Below are 24,978 nucleotides of genomic sequence, written 5' to 3'. Positions count from 1 at the left end.
AAAAAAAAAAAAAAAAAAAAAAAAAAAAAAAGACTGAATGGGAAACGCCGGGGTCTGTGCTGAGGGCTGGGCTAGCAGTCTACCGAAAACAGCTTTACTGAAAATCACGCTTGGGCTGGCAATGTGCTCTGGCAAGAGCAAGGTCCTGGTACCTCAATCCCTGCTACCCCCAAAAAGTCACATTCAATGCAAAGTGAATGAGTGTGTGCGTGCACATGCGTATGTGCGTGTGTGTGTGGTGTGTTGGGGTCCTTGAGAATCCTGTGGAGCACAGCCTTAGCTATCTATATCAGTCGCCAGGACTGAGCCAGCTTGTTGGCTCTCAGGGTTGGGGAAGCTCAGGGAACTTGCAGTCTAAGTCTGAGGCGGCCCTGTGACCCCAAGTGATCTGGGCAGCCTTCCTGGTGAGTGCTTTCCATCCTGTGTTCCTTTTGCTTTTACTCTCAAGTGAGAAGCTCGAGAGTTTCTGGAGGGCCGAGCAATGCTTGACTGAATACTAGCTTGAGTAACAGCTACCCCCTTTCCTCTACCTCCTTTCCCGGCTCATGAAAGGGGGAAGAGTGTAACTGAGGGTGCTGCCTCTCGATATTTGGGAGCTGGTCCCAAGGTCTGCTCAGCTCTGGACGCCTGGGGAGCGTGCTTGGTTTCTGTGGTGCAAGGAGATAAGAGCTCAGCTTCTGGGAGAGGAAGGAAACATTAGCTAAAAGGCAGGAGCAAAGAGGCTTCCAGATGGATCCAAAGCATCTGCCCAGTTCCTTAGGCCCAGCAAAGAAGACAGTAATTCTATAGCCTTACATTTTCTGAAGCCAAAAGTTCCCCTCAGCATTTGATTATAAATTAAGCCAACTCCTAAGAACTATTCATTCACAGGACATTTCACCTGTATCTGTACTGGTATGAAGATAGGCGAGTTTAATTTAATCAAACCACTGAATGCTGAGTGGAAAGATAGAACTCATTTGGTTACTTTCAGATGAGCCAAATGCCAAGAAAAGAGTCCACCGAGGGAGGAATGGTTTGTAAAGGCTTCTGTCTGCCTGTACTCAGAGAACTGAAAAGGTCTTAGCAGCCTGGGATGTACTGTATCCCTAGGCATCTTTCCAGGTGTGTGTAGGAATATCGTCACACCCCGCTGCCTTGAAGATACTAATTACAGCGGGCACATTGTGGACTCTGTTGCTCCAAGTCCCCACTGACGTAGCCATCAGAGTCCAAACTGAGCTCTCTTGCCCCCCTTTCCAGAAGAGCATAGCTGAGGGTTCAGAATCCTTCGCATCTTTACTCAAGTTACAACCATAAGCACCTGATTACAGCAAACCCCATCTACCGGCCCTGTCCCCAGCACATCTGGAAATAAAGTTATTAAAGAGAAACTATGTATAAATCTAAAGCCTCAGTTGTTACATGGCTTCTTCAGGTATAATCAGAAACTTCTGCTAAATCACCTGATTTGGAGCTCATAAGTACTTTTCTGCCAAACAAGTGAGTCTCCTTGAGATGCAATGCTAGGTATGTGCTGTGTGTAGGTAAGATCTATTATATTTACAGTCCTAGTTTATCCAGAGAAACTCAACAACAACAAATAAAAAGGGAACAATTACCTGATAAACTGACCAGCCAAACCAGCTGAGATGGCACATTATGTAATGCTTATACAATTTTAAATAGACAGACAGTGGTGCCTTTGACCTGACTCTTGGAATTGCTTTACTCTCCTTACAAACCACAGTCATACCGGGAGAGAGAGACACTTCCTATCTATCAGAAATAGTGGGTCCACTCACAAGTGGAGTTCCCAGAACATAAAGACACTGACAGATCTGAAAACAGAAACAGAGCAGAGCCTAGGACCATGCTTCAAATGAAATAAAAAATATTAACATTGCTCTAGGACTGTATAGTACCTAAGGGGTAGAGAACTTGCTTCGCATGTGGGAGGCCCTTGGATTCGGTTCCCAAATAACACAAACAAAACAAATCACAATATAACACAGGAAGCAAAACTTGTTCTAGACCCAAGATGGTTTCTTTTTATACAAATTCTGCATCATCCAGGGCCTGCAGTGGATGTCGCACATAGGAAATGTGTTTGCATGGATCAGGTTCACTAATATAGCAGGTTCTATGTTTGAAAGAGGCTACAAAATTGAATTAAGAATTTGCTTCCCATACAGGAATGGGCACTTTAAGCACACAATTCATTGATAACAAAATGGATTTAAAAGAGATGAAACAAAAAGAAATGAGGAGAGAGATGGAAATCGAGCTGTTGCAAATCAGAAGGGAAGGTACAGTTGGAGAGAGCAGAGCAGGACTGGAGGGGAAGGGGAGGAAGAAAGGGTTTGTGTTATGTACACGTGCAAACCCCCCACGAAGCATGGAATCATTGTGCGCTGCAAATGCGAAAATAAGTGAGTAATCACAGCACTCTGGAATGCTGAGGCAGGAGGATTTCTATTCTGAGCCCAGCTTGGGCAACGCAGGGAGACGCCATCTCAAAAGAAAAGAAAAATGGATTACAAATTATTTGAGAGAACTTCAATAATATCCTTTATAGAAACAAAGCAATTTAAAATAGCTCCAATTTTAGTTTGGGGCTGGTAACGTTTAATTTCTTTAAATATTCTGTCAGGAAAAAATATGAGGAAAATCATTGCCATGAGTACCAATAGCTCATCTCTACCCTGCTTAAATCATGTAGTGTACAAGCTTCTCTGCTTCGTGATGATTTTATACAAAAGTTGCATGCTCCATTTCGGTGCAAAGGAAATTTTAGGACAGCAGTCTTCACAAATTAAAACACATCATATATGGAATATGTATGTAGCACATTATATATGTTCCTGTACATACTTGCAGGTGTACTTATATAAGTGGTAAGCCAAGGAAAGTTGTGACAAGTCACTAACATTAGCTGTAGGAAATAGATCCTTACATAAGTGTTCTCACTGAGTTCAACCAAGAGTTCAAAGAAGTAAACAGCACTGCAACATAGTCTGTTGCATTCCTAGATACACACTTGTGTGGAAATGTTTTCTCAGTAAATACCCTTACTAAAAGATTAAAATTGAAGGATGCTAAAACAAAGCCTACCTCACTATATTCAGAAATAACAGGTATCCGTGGATACCAGAAGCTAATGCAAAACAAACAGAGCCCTCACTGATGTCCCACAGAGATGTTTCTAATAAAATCTTGTAGGATTAATACACATTAGAATTTGAAACAGAGTATTATTAATTGGATGAATACTGTATCCAGGTCATTTTGAAAGTAAGTTCTTAATCCTAATTGTCACAGAAATTAAAATACATATATCAAAATTTTTTGTTGATTCAAGATGCATAGCAAGATAATAAGCACTTACTTTCAAAGATAATTGTAAAGGTAATATTCTAAGGCAAAAAGGAAATGGATAAAGGTTTAAGGAAAAAATGAAAAAAATTAAACTTTTCAATAGAACTAACTGAAAGCACATTTTAGAGTACACAAGAAGGTAGAAATACTTATTGGTTTTAAAATTGTATTTTTAAATGTCTATTTTATAACATGCTAAAAAATACATTCTTTGCAATGACTTAAGCTTATATATGAAAGGAAAATTTTGATGCCATTGTCAAAATGTACAAGGAGATACAGTTTTTCATAATTAGAAGTTACCCAAACATTTTTGAAAACCGCTGATTTATTGCATCTGTTGAATTTGTGGTGGCAAGTCAGAAATGCTCAACAATTTTTAAATGGTTTCTAGTTAAATGCTTTGAACTTTCAGAGATTCAGAATATCTTAGGGTGGCATTTTTCTGCACAATGACACAAGTTGTTCACGGAGCATTTTTATCCCCCCTTCGGGATCTAAGAAAAAAATAAGTATGGGTTGTCCAAGGGTGATGGAGACATTTACAAATCACCGCTTTCTTCAGAGTGTCCCTTCCATGGCAAGGCACTCTGGGCACAGGTTGGGGAAATAGTGTGGGCCCTGGTGCCCCTGCAGAAACCTCACCTAGGGCCACAACACTGGCGCTCCTTTCTGGATGATTCTCTAGGTTCAAGATCGCCAGGAGCGGCCATGAGTACGTTAGGACCAGCCCAGGCCACCACGCCACCGTGTCCTCTTTATCTGTTTTGCTGGGGACCAAACCAGGCCCAGCTGCCAACTGGGCAAGTGCTCTGCTCCTGAGTTACACACCCGGCCCAGCCCAGCCCGCTTCCTTACTGAATCTTGGCCTTGCCCATCTGGTCTCCTAACCGAGGCTGATCACCATCACGTTTCCAAGATCGCATGGTAAAACAGGAAACTGAGCCTTACTTCCTAGTTGCCTGCCGGAGTCAGTGAGATAAGATAGATAAGTCTGTGTTTCATCCTTAGCTGTCCAGCTTAGTTAGGCCCAATTAGCGATAAACAGTTTTGGTTTGGAGATGGTGAAAACTGGCATCGACCTGAACAAAGGTTGAAACTAATCCAATGCAGCGTGTGGATCCTTATATTGAATTATTTTAAGTTTGTGTCTTCAGCTTGGCATATTAGTTGCTACTAAGTATTTATTCAATGAACAATGAATGATGAATTCTTCCATTTTGACTCTTTTTGTCTTGATAGAGAGGCTCGTCCTAATCACACTTTTGAAGCCACAATCCCCACCTCTGGGCTTATTTCATCTCCTCCTTGCTCTCTGTCCTGCAGCTCTTGCTGCCTCTGCCGTCCTTGTGTCTTACTCATGCATTATTTAATGTCTGCTCCTGTGCTAGAAGTCAGCTCGAGAGAATGCAGCTTTCTGTTTTTCATCACTGCTCTGCCCAGAGCTGAGCTGAGGCCTGACCCACGGTAGATTCCTGAGCAGTTTCCCTTACATCTGACATTCAGATGGGGGCTCGTTCAGAAGAGTAGGTGAGGGAGGGTCGAATTTTGGATATAGAGGGTTCTGCATGCAAATAGAGCTAAGGGGAGAGAGGTGGATTGAGCGAATATTCCTTCTGATTTCTGGATTTTGAATGAAAAAGCAGAAGAAAAGCTGTCTCTGGGAGCGACAGGAATGCAGGTGCCGCATGTTAAAGGAGAGAGGAGAGAGGACGACAAAGTGAAAGCAGCACAGGCCCACCGGCTGCTCCATGTGGCCGTGTGTTTCTGCAGCGGTGCTCACATGCATGTGCAGGAGGCGGATGGGACCCTGGGTTCTGCTGGGGTTGTGTCCAGCCCTGGGCTGGTGACGGTTGGGGATGGGCACTGGCACGGAGGGTAGGAGACATGCACGGAGGAAAGTGACGGCGAGAGGCGAAAGGGAAGGAGACATGTAAGATCATGGCATTGAAATCCAGATGGAGAAATCGTTGGAACTGAAACGTATAGGTTGCGAACTAGAAGAAATCAGAAGAAATATTCGGAGCTTATGGACGATTTCCTGCGATTGACCAAAAGTACGTTGTAGGAGTAAATGAATGAATTAAAGTGGGAGAAACAACTTTGAAGGTGAAGATCAAAGAAGTGAGAAGCCAGGGTATAGGGAAAATTATCTCTGTATATTTTAATTTGTAAGTACCACTTGGGAGACGAGTGATACTAAGCTAAGAGTTTTTAAAAAGGCTTCAGAGAAGTTGAATACACTTCTTCAGGGACTAGAAGGTGCCTGCCACAAGGGGTGACCCTGGGAAGTAAGACTGAACCCATAAGATTGCAACCTGAGAAATTTTGAAGAGGCAGACAAAGTGGTCTTGAATCAGCACGAAGACAAGAAATTCACCACGTTGTCTCCAGTGCCACCTGGGGTGGGAGACAGATGGTCATCCCTGGAGAGGGTTCCCCAGAAATGGGATTTCAGGGGCTGCCCAGGTTTCAGTTAGAGCAGGAAGGCGGGGGGATATGAAAGTCATGATTGCTGATTGATGACAGTGAAAGTGTCTTAGAGTTGGGAGGGAGCATGTGGTCATTGGCATGGCCATGCCCAGCCTGCCGGTGTGTGAAGGTCAGATTCTGAGGGCTAGGGGTGCTCTGGAGACTGTGGGCTTCTTGGGGTCACTGCACTGAGCAGGCTACCAGCCTATTGTGTACGATGCCAGAGGGAAAGGGTGTGTGCAGAATGTGGGTTGGGACATCTTGCCAATACAAAGAGGACACCTGCTGATGTAAGATTTGGAAATGGGCTTTTGGTGTTCTTCTGGTGTGGGTACCACAGCTGACTGGTTCCTCTGTGATGAAGTACATGATTATTGTCCAAGTCTTTCTCCAGTAAAACCCTAATTTCATTATAGAATGTGATCTCTTAGGGTAACTCTTGACTTATTTATCAATCAACTATTTTATATGGACTGAGTTTATTTAGTGAAGTTACACCCGAGCACGCCTTCATTAAGGGAGCCACACTGGCAGATTGATAAAGATAACTTACATTAGCACCATTAGGAATACCCAAGTCATGTATTCATACTCTCTTTCAAAAACAAGGCAGATAATTAGAAAACCCCGGAGCACTTCATTTATTCCACTCTAATTAGAAAGGTGATACTAGCTAAGTGACAACCTGAGCCAGAGCAGCAGAAGGAGACAGAAAAGAAAACTTGTCCCTAATTATGAAGGTACAAACAAAGAATCAAAGGAAGGGGCCTCCTCTTCCAAACTTCGTGGAGAACTCAAAATGCGTTAAGCTGACAGTTCCTAGAAGTTCTGAGCTACGGAGAAATACGACTATTTGTGCACAGTCAGGAGGAAGCCCTGGGAGAATGACACACAGCACTGTTGCTGTGAATTCTTCTTTTGAATAAGCACATTAACCTGCTCGTAACACTGTCTTGGGAAACAGAGGCCTGGGTGAGAGCTGGTGCTAGTTGTGAACAAGTTACTTGCATTTTCGCAGCTTTGCTGTCATTCCCAGTGAAATAGCAATGAAATTGTTTCTTGCACGAGAATCTGTTGTGAAGACTGGACGGCTGTGCAGACCTTGTTGGCAGCAGTAAGAGCCACAGTTTTTAAATCCATTCTAGGTATTTGTGAGATTTTGGAAGCTGTCCTAAAGAAACCAAAGATTCAAGCACGAGATTAGATATGGAAATATTAAGAATGGAAACTAGCTTAGTGCTGTAGTCACAGCAGTAAGGGGAGGCTGAGGCATGAGGATTGCTTGAGTGTCATAAGGAGACCCTCTGTCAAAGAAAAAATTAGGCTGGACAAAGTCACAAATACGCAAATTTTAAAAAGCATGAACACAAACACACAAAAGCAAAACACAAAAAAAAACCCACAAAAAACACCTTATTGTGATTAACTGCCGGATACACCTCTGTAGTGCTTTTTATTCCTATATGATCTGTGTTTTTTGATTACCTCTTTATTCAATGTTATGAAAAATATTTCACAGATATTAGGATATTATTTATTAAATAATTCAGCCTTCTCATTCTAGCATAGTTCATTCAAAGTTCTTCTATTATTGGTGGTTTGTGAAAAGTTTCTTTAAGCACTAATTAATAATTAATGCATCATTGATAGGATTATGCATTTTAAGATTGTTATAAATTTGGGAAAATCTTTAGTGTGTGTCATGTGTGAGCTGAAATGTTTGTAGCTCCACGTATCCCAAATCTGATTTGGCTTCCATTATTAGCGTTGGACACCCTAGAACACAGGTAAATCCCCCGAGAGGATCAGCATGTGAACAGGAAGGACTTTCCTGAGGAGCCGTTCCTAGGTGGGAATCGTTGAGTGACACTGGACAGTGCCTCCCTGCACCCATGCTGAGTGTCCTCACACTCTCCCCTCAGGCAGCTGTCACAACGCTGAATGCCACACTGCCCCCAGGAATGAGCCACATCAGAAATCCTGGCTATGGGTCCGTGGAGCTTTTAGACACAACAAAGTTGTAAATATGAACTAATCCATTAGTATTTGAAAAATTTATTGAATTTTGGAACAAGAAGCAAACAATTTGTACAATATCTGATTTCAGTAAAAACCAAGGACTTTGTCCATGACATTTCCTATGTAGAACAACAAGCAATACTGGAAAACTGATTAGTAAAACGTATAATACCCTTCATATTGATTGCATAGTTAGACTACTTGCAAACTAGTCTTAGACTTTTCCAAGCCCCGATGGAGACAATTCATTATTCTCAATTTAATTACAAACATGAGTGTATTGTTTCTCAATACCTCCAACTAGATGTATTGTATATAACATACTGCATACATATATTAATTTGGGCACCTGTCAAGCTCAGAACATTCCTACTCCAATCTATGCTCTCCACTACTACCACACCTCTGTCCTCAGAGAAGAGTGTTCTAAGGACTGTCATTATTAGATCAAGAAGGTACGTTTGGTTATGTTTATTGCAAAACTGATTGGTTTCTTGTAGAGTGATTGGCAGGCATGCAAGCCACCCAGCTCAGTCTCATCGAGGTACCGTACCAGTTCCAGATTGATGCTCTCAGGTTGAAGATGCAGATGTTCAGTGATGTGCAGACTTGGATGAAGACCTTAGCTCTGGAGCAGTTTTCAGGGACCACAACATTCCTGTGATTAAGAATGCAACATCTTGTCCCAGGGAAGGGGAAGGACTTGTGGATAAGGAGGGTAAAGTATGAGGAGCTCTATGACAGCTTCGTATTTTTGCTTTATAAATTAACAACTGGTATGGTTATTCCCCTGGCTAGCAGCAACAAGTACTATATGTAAGTGTACTGGTGGAGAAATCTAGAGTGGATGGAAATGACAAAATTTTCATAGTGGCTATTTATTGATGGTGACATTGTTGATGCCTGCTGTTTATCTATATGTTTAGTTCCTTCTGTGCCTATTAATTGAAAACCTAGTATATATCTGGCCCTCCTCCATTCCTGGATTTCAAAGATGAAAAAGATAAATCTGTTGGTCTAGTTATTTTGGCTGGGTGTTACATTTTTAGCCAGGAATTGTTCAAAGTGTTAAAAGAAGAAAATATACCAGGTAGATGAATGGTAAAGGTGGAAAGGCCTGAGAAAAATTAACCAGTTAACCCTGTGATTAAAGAGATGGCACTTTATTTTATAGGAAATGCATGGTAACAGCAAGCTGGCAAGTTTTAACTTGTGTGGACACCTCCAGAACTTTAGGAACTGAAATAAGAGTATCTGTTCAGCTTGAGCAAATGCTACTGAAATGTCATTTGATATATAAATGCCAATACTGAGTTAGCTTCAGGGATGTACACATCATAGTCAAGAGTTTAAGGTAATCTCACTAAGACTATGATCAGATCTCTTCTTTTTTTTTTTTATAGAGTTGCCCAGGCTGGTCTCAAACTCACTATATTTTACCATAACATGACGGTGTTTGTGTGTAGCTCCTCATTTCTCTAGCAATGTACTACCTAGGCGGAAAATTGTCCAGTATGATTTCAGCAACTGCTGAAGATTTTCAGTAATCAGGGTTCCAATGTTATCTTTGCCCAGTTCTTTCTTATTTAATATCAGAAAAGAAAAAGGAGAGGGAGGGAAATTAAAAGTAAAGTTAGGGAAAGACTCCACATCCTTGGACCAAATTTAATAAGATAAAGAAGTCCAGACTAACCATTTCCAGGGATGACGCTCAGTGGCAAGTCCAGTTAAGAGCACATCTCCCTAATCTGCCCTCTCACTCCTGTCTATAGATTCTGCTCTTTGTATTAATCACCTGACTCTCTACTCAGGCAGAAAACACAGTTGACTGCGCTGCTACACAATGTTAACAGCAACAACAAAATAACTAATAAGGCTCCTGGGCAAGGAAACTTAAAATGCCCCATATCTGTGGCCTTTCTACTGAATGGAAAACCCATTTAGTGGGTTTTCTATTTTTAACGCATGTGTGGTGATGTTGCTGGTCAGGATCCTTGAGGGTGTTGCAGAGCACTAACCTGAGGGATGAAGGAAAGCCTTCTGTAGCTCCTGGGTGCTGTCCACATGGGCAGACCCCACAGTGCTGCACTGAGTCACTGTTGTTTCAGCTGCACCATCTATAAGGCTATATCTCTTCTCTTGAAAACAATACCTGGAATTTCTTTTTGTTCACCATCTTCAGACACACTTAATTTCATTTGTGTTGGGAATTGGTCCTTTCTTCTCTGCCTCTTTCCAATCTACCCCACTGAAATCATTAGTGAATTGGTTTAAGTTATAATTTACAAACAAAATTGAGCTTGATCACTCAACACATGAAAGAGAGAAGGACACTCAGGGAGACACCCTTTCTCTCCCTGTATTTTGAGTGAACTTTCTGTGAAGCATAATTTGAAAACTTGAAATAGTGGAGAACAAAACTAGCAGTTACAATCACAATCCCTGGATTCTATCCAATAGTTTACTTCTACTTAGTAGAATTTGAACCTTTCAGTGTGGCAAATGAGAGAGAGAGAGAGAGAGAGAGAGAGAGAGAGAGAGAGAGAGAGAGGAGAGAAAGTTTGAGAAACATAGGAAAAATCACATATAGGAACCAGTGCAACAAACTGTACTAAATGGAGTAGATACTTTTTTGGGTTTCTAGACAAGGTCAATGATAAAGCCCATGACCCTGTGAGTCTGTGCCTCTAGGTCTCCACTTTAACATGAGAAAACAAGTGTAAGAACTAGACACCTCATTGCATAACTAAATTTCTTTTAAAGTTGAAGACAAGAATGTCCTTATAGACAGACAGTCAGGTGTAACAATAAATACAGCACACAGTTGCTGAGGAACAGAGATACACATGCGGGATCATCAGGTTTTCTAAAATACTCCTCCCACTTCTGTGTGTCATGTGAAACCGGGCTGTCCCCCCTCCCCCGGTAACAAAGTGCCTCTCTCCAGTGGAAGCTTTTATCCTCCACTCCATCAGCAACCCACTTTCACAGAAGCCCAGGAGTGAGCTAATAAACTTTGCACATGGAGTGGTAAAAGGACCGTGACAACCCACGCTGTTAGAACGTGTGCAAAGGAGAACATGCACATGCTTCATAATCCACTTCCTTCGCAAATGAATAACAGCAGTTCGTGTTTATCCTTTTGGCAATATGTATGTCTCCCTACACACAGCACAAGTAATGCATCTATATTTCTAAACTTTCAGCTATGTCTGTGTTGACATTTCAGTCTTTTAAAAAAGCAATGGTCTCTGCTCTGTGTGTTCTCATTTTAAAGTATGTTCATCTCTGCGTCCAGTAAATTTAATTTATCCCCTACTCTGGTGACAACTTCATAGTGGGCTTCTTTAGCACTTAGTCATTGGGATTCCCTCCTTTAAACTTCTTGTTGTTTGACTGTTCTATTTCCATCTCTGCCTAGCTCTGAGATATTTCTTTCTTGACAATTTTCACAACTTGTCCTCAGATTTTCATTCTGACCTATCAGCATCTTCCTTCTCCAGCCTACCTACTAACTTCCAGGGAAGTATGGAAAATAGACTGTGAATCTGGAAATTAGGACGATTTAGGTTCTAACCATCTGTTGGACTTTAGCAAGTTGCTTAGCCTCTCAAAATCTCAGATCTCTAACTGTGGAACTGTGGACAATAATAGAAGCCATTCTGTGGCACATTTTCATGTATGCAGATTTCACGAATTCAGTTTTGTCAACTATTGGGAGAGGAAGTTTTATAGATGTTAGGAGAAATGAATCTGAAGTGATTATCACAATGTTTTGTGTCTGGGCTTCAAAATAAAAAGGTAATTTTTATTCCTAACAGCAGAACCAATCCTTCTGGTGCTGAATGAAGCTCAATCAGAACAGCAACCATGACTTTGATTTCCATACCCCTTCCTTCACTGGAGTAACTGTTCTTCTTGGAAATGGTACACAAATTTAATTGTGCTCCAGAAGTTCTTGGGAGCTCTAGAAAAAAATTCTAACCCTGGGGATCATCTGCAGAGATACCGATTTAAGTGATATAACACGTAGCCTGGGCAATGGTATATTTTAAAGCCGCCTAAGGCTGCAAGCTCTGCACCTCTCCCTGATTCAAGTCTCCAGTTCTTGTGTCCTCCCCACACTCCCAGCCCTTCCAAACCCTCCTGGGCCTCTTTCATTACTGTTCCAGTATTCCTTCGATCTGCTGCCTGTTCAGGAGATGGCCACATCCAGCCGTGGTCAGAGTTAACAATGCATGCACAAGGTTTCAGCATCAATCATTTAAAAAGTATCTCGTGCTTGCTGCCACTTGCATGACTTATCGAGCCTGTTTTTTTTCCAATTCCTTGATTCACGGAGTTCAGTAGAGATTCTGGTTTCTCCTTGAAACTCATGCCCAGGAACCCATCCTGAGCCAGGTGGCAGCTCAACCCTTTTCCTCATCCTTTTTCCTCCTATTACAAGAATGAGACTGAATGTTTATAACTTTTTCAGGACAATGAACTCACTGTATGAAGACCTTAGCTTTTGTTGTCCTCTCTCTCTCCCCTTTCCATCATTCCTACGTGAATCTTTGCCCAGGACAAGATGTAAGTCAGTGGGGCAACTCTTAATGAGAGCCCAGGGCATGGAGAACTTTGTTTCACTATGCGCCACTGGAATTTTAATGTGTTAGGTGCGTTTGACCTCTCTCTAGTTTAGGTCAGGCCCAGCCTTTCTTCCCCCATGCATCTGGCCTTACCTGCTCTTGGCTTCCTTTTCAGAGCCCTCTATTGCTAAGCACAAACACTGCCGTGACTGAGAAAGCAAAAGTACAAACCTGGGAAAAACCACATTAGTCTCATAAAAATCAAAAGATATTTTTAGCTGCTTGGCTACCAAAGACTTACTTACCTTTGGGTTGGGAGTGGTAAGGTACTTGTCTAATTTGATCAAAGCCATAGATTTGATTTCTCAGTATGACAAAAAAGTATTAGTTTCTAAAGCTGCTTTGCTTTAATTATCATGTGTGCAGTACAGAATTATTACATTCCTTGCAGGAGTTGGTACGTGTACATAACACGTCTTAATTATTTTTATGTCCCCTCCCCCTCCCTTCTCACCCTCCTCCTCCATCTATTTACAAAATATCTATCTCCCTGTTCCCTATTATCTGCCTTTCACTGTACTCTTTAATTGATTTAAAATGTGTATTTCTCATTTAAGAGAAACCATGTAATGTTTAGCTGATTTATTTCACTTAACATCATGATCTCAAGAAAACATGAACTTAAATCCTTGTTTTTGAGGCATAATTTGCATCCTGTGAAATCCACAGATCCTAAAAAGAGTTGTTTGCTTTTGAGAAGTTCATGAACTAGAATAACCCCACTCCTGCTAAAATACAGAATATGCCCATCCTCTGAGATGGGTCCCTCAGCAGGAGCAGCCTTGCTTTAGTTTTGAAAGTGAGCTATTTTCATTAGTATTATGTTCTTATAAAGAAGTTTAGTAGATATTAACAAAGAATACACTCTTCCTCCGTGTTTGGCACACTGATAAATTACTCTGCATGTTCTCTTTCTAATTAATATTTTAAAGTGGGGATTTGAATTCACAGTTTAAATAAGTAAATCATGAAAAACTTTTTATGTGTATCTCAGGCTTCTAATGGACTTTTAACACATAGGCTGGCTTAATGCCGAACATTAAAGAAATAGCCAATATATCTTTCACAATGCTATTATAAGTAACAGTCATCCCAATTCACGATTTCCTGTATTTTTCTTGGATTTTGTGGCAGATGCCTCTTAATTCAAGTCTATGCTGGAAAAGTGCAGTAAGACAGGAGAATGTGACACAGTTAAACTTTAAGCCTTGACTGAGATTAATGGCGAGTAGAATTTATTGATCCCTCCAAGAATCATGGCCTAAATTAAAATTTGTATGCCTGGGCTCCTAGTCACTACATATTATCATTGCTTAATTAAAATAGTACTTTCCCCCCTTCAGCTTTCTTTTGGTAATAAATTCTCCCTTGATGTCCCCTCCCCGCTTTTCTTCTAAATCCTACATCCCTGGAAGTGCTGGGTCTCCCTGTCGGCACCCATGATGGTGATCTGCTGTTAGAGAGATCCAGGGTTGGAGAGTCACATGCATCTCGCTGCCAGTGCAGGCTGGCCAGCTTAATTTTGAGCCTTCTCTGACTCTTCTAGAGCTTCACAGAAAATTGGGATTGTATTTATGATGGAGGCTAGAGGAGGAAGAGTGTTGAATAACTGATGAGAGATTCAGGCCTTGGTCTCTCATTCACCGACATATGACTTTGGACACAGACAACACAGCACCTTTATTTCCAAAACCCAAGAGCTGAGAATGCCAGCCTACCTCCCTGTGAATGATAGGAGAGCGACAGTGACAACCGTGTGTGAGAAAAGAGGTTGTAAGTTTAAATGAGATAAATGTAAAATCATGGAACTGTGAATGCTATTTATGCATCTAATGAATGCAAGTATTGATTTTTAATTATTGTGTCAGCGTTTACTAGAGAAACAGGTATAATGCAGGATATATGAGTATGTAAGAACTTACAAGATTGGCTTATAATGGGGGCCTATGGAGTCAGATGAGGAATTGTGTAGTGTCTGTCTGCACACGAGAGACCAGAGGTTTCAGTCAAAGATCAGGAGCTCACTACAGAGTCCAGTGGATCTGCACCAGAAGCTGAAGACTCTATGCCAAAGCCCAAGAGTCTGTGCTCAAAACCAGAAGATGATGCCCAAGGTGAAGGTGAAGACTGGGGTTTCTCCAAAGAAACAGAAGTAGATCAGTCCTTCCCTATGTCCCCTTTATACCTTGGCTGTGGAATTGCTGAGCCGGTTTAGCTAAGCTTCTCTTAACTAAACTTTTCAAGTTGGCACAATCCATTGACTGTCACAATTATAAAGGAAAATAAAACAAAACCTCAGAGCCATCGCTCCCTGATACCATGTGTGTGAAGACTGTGAAAGCAGTCAGGAAAGGAGACCTCACTTTGCTCTTCCAACTTCTTTTTTTAAATTTGTATTTATTTTTTATTAGTATATGTTTGCAGTATGTAACGAATACATTCCTTGGGTGTTTCTTTTTTCAAAAAGCATTGAGGATTGCCTTTCTGCACTGTATTATTACTCTCCTTACAATGAAGTGCACTCTTCCAAAGTGGATAAAAAGATGTCTGATACTGGAGTGTCTTAGCCTGAATAAGAGAACAAGAAATGGATGGTTGATGGATGGATGGATGGATGGATGGATGGAGAGTAGTGGATGGATTTTTATGAAAATAGGTGAGCTCTTACTCACCCCCACAAAGTCTTAAGTAGTGTCGGGTGAGGCCTACTTACCAGAAAGAACACACTTCCTGAGCTGTTCACACAGAAAATCCAAATAATAGTTCAGGTATCTTTCCTTTGCTCACTGAGTCCTTTCCTGTCCATGACTAGTCCACCATGAATATGCAACCACGAGTCTTCCCTGCTCTTTCTTTTCTATTTGTACAAACGCAGCCATGCGCTCCCCGCCCTCTCTTTCCCTGCATACCTTTTTCAGGATACCAGAAAAGCAGCATTTGGTCTTCATTGCCATTCTTCAAGACTATTTGAACCTACTGGAAACTTTTGACAATGCACGTACTGCTCCAAAGGACACAAATTACCTCACTGGTATTCATCTGGCCTCGTAGCATCAGTTGAACCAGGAGTGTTAGCCGAAGCCTAGTGCTTGATTTCAGTGAAACAAGGCACACCTTCTGGGAATGCCCACTGATAGTGGTGTGGACACAGGAGAGATTCCAGTAGTGCTTTAATAATAAGAAATTTTAACAATTTCAAGATGTAGTAAAATAAATCTATTTAAAGAAATAAAGCAATGTGTCATGGTTTGGGAAATTAATATCATTATCATTATATTTTATAGCTACTGTCTTCCTGGAGTTTTGGAAAAGGAGAAGAAGTATACTGACCTATACCTGGGACCTTATTGAATGGGAAGAAGAGGAGGTGAGAGGTTAGAAAGCTTGGAGCTACAGAGACTGGGGTATCACGTGGTGTGGGAAAAATCTCTGTGTCCCTACCTCTGGACCAGGAGTAGCTACACACCATGAGATTTCCCCTTGACGTTTTTAACCAACAGGATTTCATACTTCATGAAGATTATGGAGATCAATAATGAAATATTTATTTTTTAAACTACTTCCATGACATTTCCTTAAACTACTTTAGTAGAAAAGTATGCTGATTAAAATGCAGATGAAGGTTTCTTTGAAAAATAATCTAAATCTTACTTTGTAAAGGATTCATCTTTGTGAAGACAATTTGAAAATGGGGCAAGCTCAGTAGTTTTATATTAATTCTTGGAGGCCTATTTAAAATGCATGGCTTTGATATTTCAATAACTGTAGTTTCTCCTCTAGGAAACACTGCGTCCCCAGTTTGAAGCCAAGTATTATAAGATGGAGATCGTCAATCCCATCACAGGGAAGCCTGAGCCACACCAGCCTTCATCAGACAAAATCACCCGTCTTCTTGTGTCGGTCTCAGGAATATTCTTCATGGTAAATGGCAGTCATAGTTATCCCAATGCTATGTGATTTCACGGTTAAAAGGACGTTATGTGATCCTAAGACCTTTTGTGACCCTGAGGATGTAAAACAAGAGCCATCAAATTCCTTTTTCAAACTTTGTTTCTCATATTGTTTTCAGACTTTTGTTCATAATCAGTGATTGTAAGGTTTGCCATTTAATGTTTAAAAATGTGAGAAAATAAATCCTACCTAATATATCTAAATCAGTTCCCTCACAAGAAAATATGCTTTGAATAGCAAAAGTAGGACCAGGTCAAATGTGTAGTTACTCTTTTTAAACAAGGGCTTTTTTTTTTGTCCATTTCTATTTTATTCCACCATGGTAACTATGTCCTTGACAAGGTACAAACCATTTCTTTCTGATTAAACCATAGATGTGTTCTTCACAGCATAGTTTGATAATTAAAAAAAAAAAAAACTTAAAAAAAAGAAAACGTCCTTTTAATACCTTGGTAATATATTCAGTTAAATAAAATACAAATTATGACAGATCACAGACATTTGTAAAAGGTGAATCTAGCATCTCTAAATAACTTGCTCATTGAGAGGACCTGAAATCAACTCAGATTAAATGGAAATCACATGAGTGACCTGGTGAATCAGATATCCGGCATTAAAAGAAAGCATTCTACTTAAAAGATGAAATTCATATAGAATTTGTACTTTGGGGGGATGACTGTTGCCCTCAAACTACTTCAGTGTTTCTCATTTCATTTTTGTTGTTTGCAAATTTAATTAACTGAACTTACTTTATTTTGATTTTGTTGTTCCGCGTGTCGATTACGGGCCTCGCACACGCTAAGCATTTACTTTAGCACTAGGCACCACCCTCGAGCCCTACTTATTTACATGTCAGGTGACGGTGTATGTACTTTCAGGTATACGATGGTATTCTGAAGTATATATGCACTGTTACATCAATAAAATATGCATACGCTGTCTGGCTGTCTATTTAAGCTATTGAATGTTACTCTGATGTAAATCACTCCCTCGGTGGAGAAATTATACTCAATGTACCCTCTCTAAGAAAGGTAAATCCCTTAACTCTCGGGCACAAGAGCATCTCTGACCTCTGCCTTGGCTTTTGCCGCTGTCTCGCGTCCCAGATTTCCTTGGTGATCACGGCGGTGTTTGCGGTGGTGGTGTACCGCCTGGTGGTCATGGAGCAGTTCGCGTCCTTCAAGTGGAATTTCATCAAGCAGCACTGGCAGTTCGCCACTTCCGCTGCTGCCGTGTGCATCAACTTCGTCATCATCATGCTGCTGAATCTCGTAAGTGCTCGCAGGGAGCCTTCCCGTAGGCGAAGCTGGGTGGGGAAGGGGGAAGACGGTGCTAGTGTGGGGGCCGTGGGGACGGTGATGACACCATAAGGCTGACCTGCATTTTTGACAACGACAACTCATTTTAACAGAAAGTATTCCGGCTATGTGGTTTAGATGGCAGATATTTGAAATGCAAGCCAATTCTGGTTGTGCCGTTCTCCTCTGCCTTTTGAGTTTATAGTGTAGATTCGTGATAACTTCCGTGCTGTGAGTATCTGTTGTGCACTTGAGATGGTGCCGTGCACTTTTCAGATGGATGAAGGATGCCTTGGATTATAAAACCACCTAAATAAAGTCAGCCTCACAGGGCAGTTTGGTGGAAAGACGCTGAAAAGTTGGCTTGAAAGTAAAGCCTTGTGATCTCCTCCCTCTCCCCTCCCCTGCCCTCCCCTCTCCTCTCTTCTTCTCCCCCTCACCTCCCCGCTCTTCCTCTCTTTCTTCTTTTCCCAATTCACCTGTTCCACTCTCATTAGGATGACAACCTTCCCCTCACTGTGCAAGTCCTCTGTCCTGATCTGGGGCACGTGGCACTGCTATACCTTGGTTATCTTATTTAGCCCTAACTGTGCAATCATTTTATCAGGCTTGTATGATTTAGCTTTTCAAAGAGAGCATCTTTTATTTCAACACCACCTGCATTTATTGTCGTGAAGACCAAATATCTATGGCTGAGAGGTCATCAACAAAGCCTATGGATTAAAGCCAATTTTTTTCTGAAATCAAGAGGCCCTGATTACCCTTTAGGACAATATCTTGTCCTTAATTCTTCCACCAGCCCCACAAAGTTGATATTCTTTCCATCAAGAGAGGAAACTGGAAATCTGAGAATTTAAGTAGTTTGTCCAAATCGTACATTTTCTAAGTGCCAATGTTAACATATTTCCACTGTGAGATAATTTGTAGATATCTGAGCCGTGCGCCTTAGTCATATTATATATAAACGATAAGCATTTGTTCCAAATGTGGTTGAAACTAATTCTTCATGCCTGGCCATGAGGGGCCAGAGGCCATGTAGTTCTTCATTTTAGTAACAGAAAAGGCCTGAAAAGAAAAGTTAATACCATGACGAATGAATTTTAACTCCAGTACAGTAGTTACTAGCTACTAATTCTGCTTCTTTCAGTTTCAGTTTAATTTGCTGAAGGGAAAGAGTATTGACATAAACTCCAGATAAACTATACAATATTTGAATTTATGCCATTGGATGATAGATTAAAGTGAGCAATAAACACCAAAAAAAAATAAATACTAGATAGTTTACTGTTGTGCAAATTAATTTAGAATTTAGAGAAAAGTAGGTTTCCTGATGAAACTTAAATCTGTTTTTAAAAATACATTTGATAAAGTTAGCATCAACAATAAAACAGGATAGCATTAATTGTGATTACACATCAAAATATCATCAGGATTTCTCTCTGGAAAATTAGAGTATAGGTGGTATAGGTGTTTTTCTCTCTCTCTCTGTTAGTTAATATGTATCATATATATTGAATTTTCTAAATTACCTGCAATAAGCTTATTTTCATTGTAAGGTGAGTAAGACCAAGCTTTAACAATAATTTGTTGTATTATTTTAAAGAGATCATCATGATGCAGTTGAAGTTGTTACTGTGTTATGATTCTATAGAATTGCAAGAATTGGAAAAGAAAACCACTAAATGACCAAAAGTAAGAGAATATGGATTCAAATTTCATTTAATGGCGTGATATAATCTACTTAAATATTGTCTTATTACTATTAAAGGATAGGAAGAAATATAAGATACATAAGAAAGATATACACTTTTACTTGATTTTAATTCTCCAGAATATGCACATCTACCCGTCTGGATTTCAGAACTGTAAGGAATGGCAATCAACTATGACAGTAGCATCTCTTCGCAGTAAGATAATGTGACAAACACTTTGGATTTAAACTAACCTTTTTTCTGATCATTGAAGTATTTATCTCTGCATGCAGGTGTTAATTTGTAATTTAAAAATAACCTTTCCTTTAAAAGAATTCTACCACTATATAAACCTTGGGACACGTTGGAAATGGAAGGCACCTTTTTTGCTGTTGTTGTTAACTCTACGTGTGAGTCACGTAGACAGTAACTTTGCGTCTCTCTAAAATGTGGTCATCTACCAAGTAAGGAGAGGACTTTCCCAGCTGGCTAGGCCTTGCACCCAGCCCACCACAGCTCCTCTGTCCACATGTGCTCTCTGGTCCCTTCCCACCATCCTCTAAGCTGCCCAGACTCTGTTGCTGATGGTAACGTCCTCGGAGTGGGGTCCTGAGGACTCTGGACAGGGCCAGGCAGATTTGCCACTTGAGCTGTGTGACTCGCCACCCTCCCACACCATCTCTAGGCTGTAATTTCTCCATTCTCCCAATGAAGAAGGCAGAACTTACACATAGGGTATGGAAAGATTTCAGAGTCCTTTTCTAGTGTGTAAAAGGTGCTAATAACTTGCTTCCTCTATGTTTGCTTCTGTTCAAGAGTTTTAATTTTTATTACCCTTTTTAAGTGTGTATATACTCCCATTCCTTCACACAAAGCAAAAACATTCCCTATACTTTCCCTTTTTTTCTTATCTTTAAGTAGTAGAGTTGATTATTCATTTTCTGTCAGCCCAAGATGTGCAAATGACAATCTTTTCTTTAGTCTGTGTAAACTTTCCAGACCATATCTGTATTGATTTATATCGAAGCTTTGTTCTTTTCTCTTCATCTGTATGATCCTTTCAGAAATATTTATATCAAAAAATATTTGTATACTCAAAATAGTCTTTGGCGAGAAAGAGAAATATAAATAGATGGTCGTAGTATGTCTTTTTAACAAATATATTAATAAATAAAAATTCTTTCTTTTAAGAGGCAAGAGGAAAATATATGGAACAAAGATTTTAGGCAGAAATACAGGATGCCCTCAAGGGTGGAGTGCAGATATTCAAAGAGATGAGGCCTAGAAGTATTTTAAATATGCATTTAGTTCGTGGAAAATATCCTACCATAGGATAATTTCAATAGTCTTGTTCTTTTGAGATCTTAACTTTTATTATTTCCTTTGTAAAGTCTGTTTTCCTTACCCTTTCTTTAGGAAATCGATCGAATATATTAAAGTGTAAAAATTGTAAAATACTCCATAGAAGTCAACTTCCTCGAAGCTGTGATGCTTTCCTGGCCTTTCCTACATCCAGTCCTACCCACTGGCCAGTGCTAAAGGTTTCCTGTCTATTCTCCAGTCCCAACCTGTCAATTATTCCACCCTTTGTCTCTTGGGCAGTTTGTCCCCAAGGCTACTGATCTGTGGAACATCTTGAGCGAAGCCAATGAAATGACCTAAGAGTTCCAAAGACAGGGACTATTCCGGACAGGGAAAGTAAAGAGCCAAGTGTGTTTAATTAATTTGGGAAAGCAAGCATGACGGCTCAGAACAGACACTCCATATCCAGTGTTCAGTGCTTTGTTCCCACCTGGAGAAACCATCATCCCTCAGGGGAGCTGAAGCATTTTCAGGGGCAGCTTCATGATTCGGAGCCTGCATTTGAACTCTATGCTTGGACATTTTTCTTGGCAAGGGTTCCTTCTCTTGTCACAGATATTTAGGAAATTAAAATCTGGTGACTCACCGTTGGTATATTAGTGTCTAATTTTTTTTATTATTCTGGTTGTGATTTAATCACCAATCATTCAAACACAGACTCTGCTGTTCCTCCAGCCCCTGTCCTGAGTTACCACCCGTTAGCTAAGGTCACAAGGGCCTCTCATCTACCTGGACTTTTCCTCTCTCTCAGAAGGTTTATGTATAGCTTGTTCTTACTAAGCTGATGTGTTTGTTTGTTGAGGCTCAGTGAGTTCTTTCCGCCAAGCCCCTTCATTTTTACAAAAAGCTAAGGCTGGAAATCTCTACCTGTGCTGAAGGCAGGTGAACGTAGTGTCACTTGAGTTATCAAAACAACTTGCAGTTCCTCGGAATCCCACCAGCTCTGCACAACTCAGTGCTATTGTCAGGGCTTTACAGGAGATGTCTATCATTCCTGGAAGAATCAGAACTGACCACCTTGTCTACTTCTTGGACATTTTGGCATAAAGATTTATGGACTGTTGGAAGCCAAATAGACTATAAATACTTCTTTACCATTGCAACTAACTTAGGAGATGATTGTTAAAATGTATTTAGCATAAAGAATGCAGCCAACTCAATCTACATGAAAAGAACATTATATTCACTTTTAATCAGTGTAAAAGTAATAATACTCTTCCAAGTGAATGCATTTCTTTCCTACTCAGGATGTTGAGGTACTTCACAAGTTATTAAACAGCTCTCCTGATGCACCTGAATCCACCTATTAATTTAAGACCTTAATCAAATAAAGATAGACTGAAATGTCCAATATTCCACCACTAAAATATTCATCTGGAAAAACCAAAAGATCCAGTTGTTGTGCTATTCTCAGGACAAAACTAAATATATACCTAATAAAAATCGGTCGTGTTTCTTAGCTGGACCTTAGGATCCCGGTACCACCAGCCTTCCCAGATGAAAGACATGCTCAAAAGATCCTATGACTCTAGTGTGTGTCTCAGCTCTAATCCAAATGTGTTACTTTATAAAATAGCTTCAGTCAGATATTTTGCACAAATCAGGACATAAAATATATACAGCCAAAGCCTCATCCTATTCTCCTCACAATTCTTTTATCTTAGCAGTGACTAACAGCTATGAATTTCTACCCGGAGATGCCTGCTGACATTCTCCTTTGAGCTTCCTCAGCGAAGTCGGCCGTTACAGTTTGCTTGGACTATTGCACATTGCACAACCTCCTAACTTGATAATATTCCCGTTTCTTCTCTACCTCACTTACACACGACTTTTGAAAGACTGTGTCTAAATTGTACTTTTGATCATTTTACTTTGTGCTTGAAACTGTGTTGCGGTTTTCTAGGACGCTGTCGGAGTCCTAGACTCATTCACCTGCCCGCCCTGGGGTGGGAATTGTTCACAGCCAGCGTCCTTCTCTCTCCTCACCCCAGATGACAGAACACTCCCTCTGCCCTCTGCCCTCTGCCGCTCTGTCACTTACACCTCTGTGTGTGGGTCATGGGGCTGCTTCTGTATGAAATGCCCCTTTTTTCTCTTGTCTCCTTGGAGAATATCTCTTCATCTTGGAAAATACTGGCTGCGGCTTTTCTCCTCCACATACCTTTATCTCAGTCTCACATTGAGTAATCGAGTCTTTGTTTTAACAGCAGCGCAACCCTCTTAGATCTGCAGTTCTCTCGCTCAGCAGACCGCCCCCGGGAATTGGTCAAGCCTTTGTGACATTCACCCTGGCACTGATTGTCACAGCTCTTCCTCCCACTGCCAAGGTGCTGAGCACAGATGAGCAGGGTCCTCTGGCTTCCTTGCTTTTGGACCTCCAGGTCTTGGAGGTGTTTTCACATATCCTGGGGCAGATTTGAAATATGTCACCTCTCCAGTGTGCTGACATCCTTCAGATTGCATGTGATCAACTCATTTTATGTGATTAGAATTGTACTTTTGGTGTTTTTCAAGCATATGATACTTGTTTAAATTCAAAGTAAGAACCAAAGACTATGCATTCTCTAAATCTTTCAAAACAGGTAGAAACTCTAAATAAACATTCAATTGGGCAGAAACATGGGGAACGAAATAATAACAATTTGTTTACAAGTCTATTGTATAGATTGTGAACATGATTTCAAAAGTTTTTCTTATAACAAATCATATACATAATATATCTTCTTTTATCAAATTTTCTGCAACACTTTAAAAACTACAAATTCCTGATTTCCATTAAAAATCTCCTTTGTGGGGCTAAACAAATGTATTTGAAACAAAAATACCAAAAAGTTCTGTGGTGATTCTGATCCAGTCAGACCTAAAATAGCATTAAAAATCATTGATTTAAGGTCTCTAAGGGAATTTTGATGCATAGCCAAAATCAGAAACCACAACTTCTAAAACAAAATTATAAATAATTTAACAATAATTAAAAACGTTATCATTTTTAATGTCTTCTTGCCAAACATAGAGCTAACAAGCTGTAGTGGTAGAGTTTGAAACTAAACGTTAATCTTTCTCAGTCCATACTTTTTCTTCTGTATTTTTCTTTCCCTTGAAAATATACTGCTACTGGGCCGAGGATTTAGCTCAGTGGTTCCACCACCTACCTCGCAAGTGCAAGGTCCCAAGTTCAATCCCTGGCACCAAAAAAAAAACAAAACAAAACAAAACAAAACAAAACAAAAAAACAGAAAATGTGAAAATATACTGCTACTTTTAGATACTGTAAGTGGCATGTGGCCATCATGTCAGGAACTATTTCCAAAAATAGTTTAATGAAAATGAAACATGTGAAGTCAGTCCAAAAATATATGTTCTTGTTGCTTGACAATCAGTCCTTTAAGTCATTTTGTAAAATGAGGACAGCTGTCTGGTATCACAGATTGCATGTGATCCTTTAATTCTTAAGGGAAAAAATGGAAATACTGGAGAAGTACTCTAATAATTTCTCCAGGATTGGGGCAGTATAGGCAGTAAGAATGAACTCTTTTTAATATTTCTCCTCTCCTTTGGTAAGATCCACTTGGCTTACACAGGGACACCATAACCAAAAAATTAAGAGAAATCGCTCACGATAGGTGGGCAGTGTGAGTTCTCCAGGCTGGTGCCGGGTGTCCCCATTGTCGAACCATTGCCAGGTCTCCATTTCTGTGCCCTTTTCCTGGACATGATCACAAAGCCTCAGAACCTTTCCCTTTCCTAACACCTGTTTACTCTTGGTTGCCAACGATAAGGCACACCATTAGTCATAGCATGAGCGGGATCCAAGGTTTGGACCACGGGTCTTAACCAACAAAGGGCTCAGTGACAGATGACTCATTTAATAGGAGATTGTATGTGTTCGGTTTGATTTGTAGAAATTCAGAGGGCAGATAGCTGGAAAAGAGCAGTCTCTTGCTTTCTGCAGCAGCCCGGGGTTTCCTTTCACAGAGAAGTCTGCACTGTGGGGCTCGGACTCCGACGTGAAATGCCCCGGTCACGTACAGAGCTCCCAGGGCTGCCCTGTGTGAGAGCCATGCGCTTTCCCTTCACTTGCTCTGCTTTTCCTGCGCACTTGATTCTGGCATCAAACTTCACCCAGGCACTGGGAGGAAGCCGGCGATGTCCAGGCTCGGAGCGAGTCCGGAGGTCCTCACCGTGGCCAGCTGCCCC

General features: G+C 40.6%; 1 protein-coding gene across 7 annotated transcripts in view; it reads left to right on the top strand.

Annotated features, from left to right (window-relative positions):
• Nucleotides 1-24,978, top strand: part of Ano3 (anoctamin 3) — a 350,025-nt gene that overhangs the window by 290,969 nt on the left and 34,078 nt on the right. For all 7 annotated transcript variants that reach the window (XM_033764063.1, XM_010603358.3, XM_010603357.2 and 4 more), the window contains 3 exons: nucleotides 15,764-15,846; nucleotides 16,260-16,400; nucleotides 17,537-17,701. In XM_033764063.1, the coding sequence (XP_033619954.1) occupies nucleotides 15,764-15,846; nucleotides 16,260-16,400; nucleotides 17,537-17,701 (389 nt within the window). The remainder of the gene's footprint in view (nucleotides 1-15,763; nucleotides 15,847-16,259; nucleotides 16,401-17,536; nucleotides 17,702-24,978) is intronic.

Source organism: Fukomys damarensis, unplaced genomic scaffold, assembly GCF_012274545.1.
Source record: "Fukomys damarensis isolate Sample0158 unplaced genomic scaffold, DMR_v1.0_HiC HiC_scaffold_16, whole genome shotgun sequence".
Taxonomy (NCBI): Eukaryota; Metazoa; Chordata; class Mammalia; order Rodentia; family Bathyergidae; genus Fukomys; species Fukomys damarensis.
The sequence above is the reverse complement of the archived record's forward strand: the minus strand, read 5'-3'. Positions and strand labels throughout refer to the sequence as shown.